General features: G+C 33.6%; 1 protein-coding gene across 1 annotated transcript in view; it reads left to right on the top strand.

Annotated features, from left to right (window-relative positions):
- Window positions 1-524: 524 nt before the first annotated feature.
- Window positions 525-1927, top strand: part of LOC106537160 (uncharacterized) — a gene marked incomplete at its 5' end in the record, with an annotated part of 13295 nt that continues 11892 nt past the window's right edge. Inside the window, 1 exon segment of the mRNA XM_014034533.1 lies at window positions 525-702. Within this exon segment, the coding sequence (XP_013889987.1) occupies window positions 693-702 (10 nt within the window).

Genomic DNA, 1927 nt, shown 5'->3' on the forward strand with positions numbered 1-1927 from the left:
CAAGAACAGTGGGACAGAGGAGAAAAAGGGAGATTTTATTATAATATCCAAAAAAAAAGTTGGGGAATGTAGGAAAGGTAACAGAAATAAAAATGAAGAAGATATTATCTCTAGAATTAGGTTTGGACACACAGGATTAAATAATACCCTTAAGTTAATTAATAAACATAGCACAGGTTGTTGTCATTGTGGTGAATTAGAAACGATACAACATATTTTTGTAGAATGTAACAAATATGTACGGGAAAGAGAGATTCTACTGAGAGAATTAAATGAAAATAAAAATAATTTGAATATTAGAGAGTTATTCCAGAGATCCTCAGGGGATATAGTTTTTGATAGTATTTTTAGTTTTCTTAGAAGGACGGGTCTTATGAGAAGGATATAAGCTTCTGATCCATACTCCAACACGGAAGGTGGCGGTAATGCACCTTAAAGTTGTTTGCCAACCGCCATAAAAAACCAGAAGAAGAAGAAGAAGAAGAAGAAGAAGTGCAGCCTCTAATTGGACCCAGAGCAGAATGCTAACGTTAGCTGCTGTTCAGGTTCGTGATTTCCAGTGGTGCTAACAGCGCTAGTTTTGTGTGCAGTAAGTTGTACGAAGTTTCTTCAGGACTTTATTTCATCAGTTTGCTGAGCTCAACCTTTCGGAACCATTTGGGTTGTGTTGTGGACAAAAGAAGAGCGGTGAAATGCCTACAGGTACGTCTTGTTTCTCGTGTTTTGTCTGAACCAGATGCATCAACAAAGTATAAAACATTAGTTTGGTGCAGCAGGAACTGAGAGTCATCCTAACAGAGAGACTGAGAGCTGATTTTACTACTTTGTCAATAACTTTTGGAGTGAACTCAGTAAAATATCACAATTAATTCATTAAGCTTAATTAAATTTGACAGATATTGGACTAACTTTAGTGTGGTAGTAACTGAGAGTCATTCCTCTGATCTTCTTTAAGTGCTCACAGATCTTAGTTATTTACATTTGACCAAAACATCTGCAACTTTGGTTTTTTTTTAATAAGATTGTAGCTGATGTGATTTTAATGAATGCAGGGTCTGTAATTTAATTTAATTTAATTTACCACAGGAACATTTAGTCTCTTACTGATATAAATGTTATCTGTAAATATATAAGTATTTAATTATTTGTCCAAATACCTCAATCCAAAGGTGAATATCTTGTAAATACATGCTACCTTCATCTGTGTTGACAGAGTTTTAGACATGAATCATTAATGCTAAACAATTGAGTGGTTTCAGTCTAATTTTAAAACTTTATTCTCATGTAATAATATAAGATGTTGTTGTAATGATCGTCTGCTACTTCTGCACCAAATCTTTACTAAATATTCTACTCTTAGTTTTTAAAGTATTGTTTTATTCATCCAGAGAAGAGCAAGAAAATGATTGACTTGAAGATGTGTCCAGTTTACTGCTGTCATGTGACTAAATGTGAAAATGGTTCCTCTTTGTCACAGAAACATATTTAATCTGTAAAAAAAGATGATTTATTAGAAAAAGTCATTTTATAGATTCTAACCACACTGGACTGAAAACCCTTTGCATGGTTACAAATATAGTTTAATTATTTTCATTACTGCCCAACCTGAGACCATTGTTGTGTTGAGATCAAGGAGTTTATATAGCACAGCTGGAGTGTGCAGAAACCATGTGACCGTGTGATCGGCTGGTGAAGCTAATGGCTAACGCTAAACGGGCAAGACTCTGGATTTCTCATTACTGTACATGTTGACAACAGAGCAGAAAAAAAGGACTGACGATGTAGAAATCATTAAAACTATTAATAATAATATTAATCCAATTATTATTAATATTTTACAGTTTATATAATCTATCTAATGTTTTAAATAATGTCAGAAAATCTGTTTGTGTTAGGGGTGTCCCGATCCGATATCAATATCGGATAT

Source organism: Austrofundulus limnaeus, unplaced genomic scaffold, assembly GCF_001266775.1.
Source record: "Austrofundulus limnaeus strain Quisiro unplaced genomic scaffold, Austrofundulus_limnaeus-1.0 Scaffold2156, whole genome shotgun sequence".
NCBI classification, from domain to species: domain Eukaryota; kingdom Metazoa; phylum Chordata; class Actinopteri; order Cyprinodontiformes; family Rivulidae; genus Austrofundulus; species Austrofundulus limnaeus.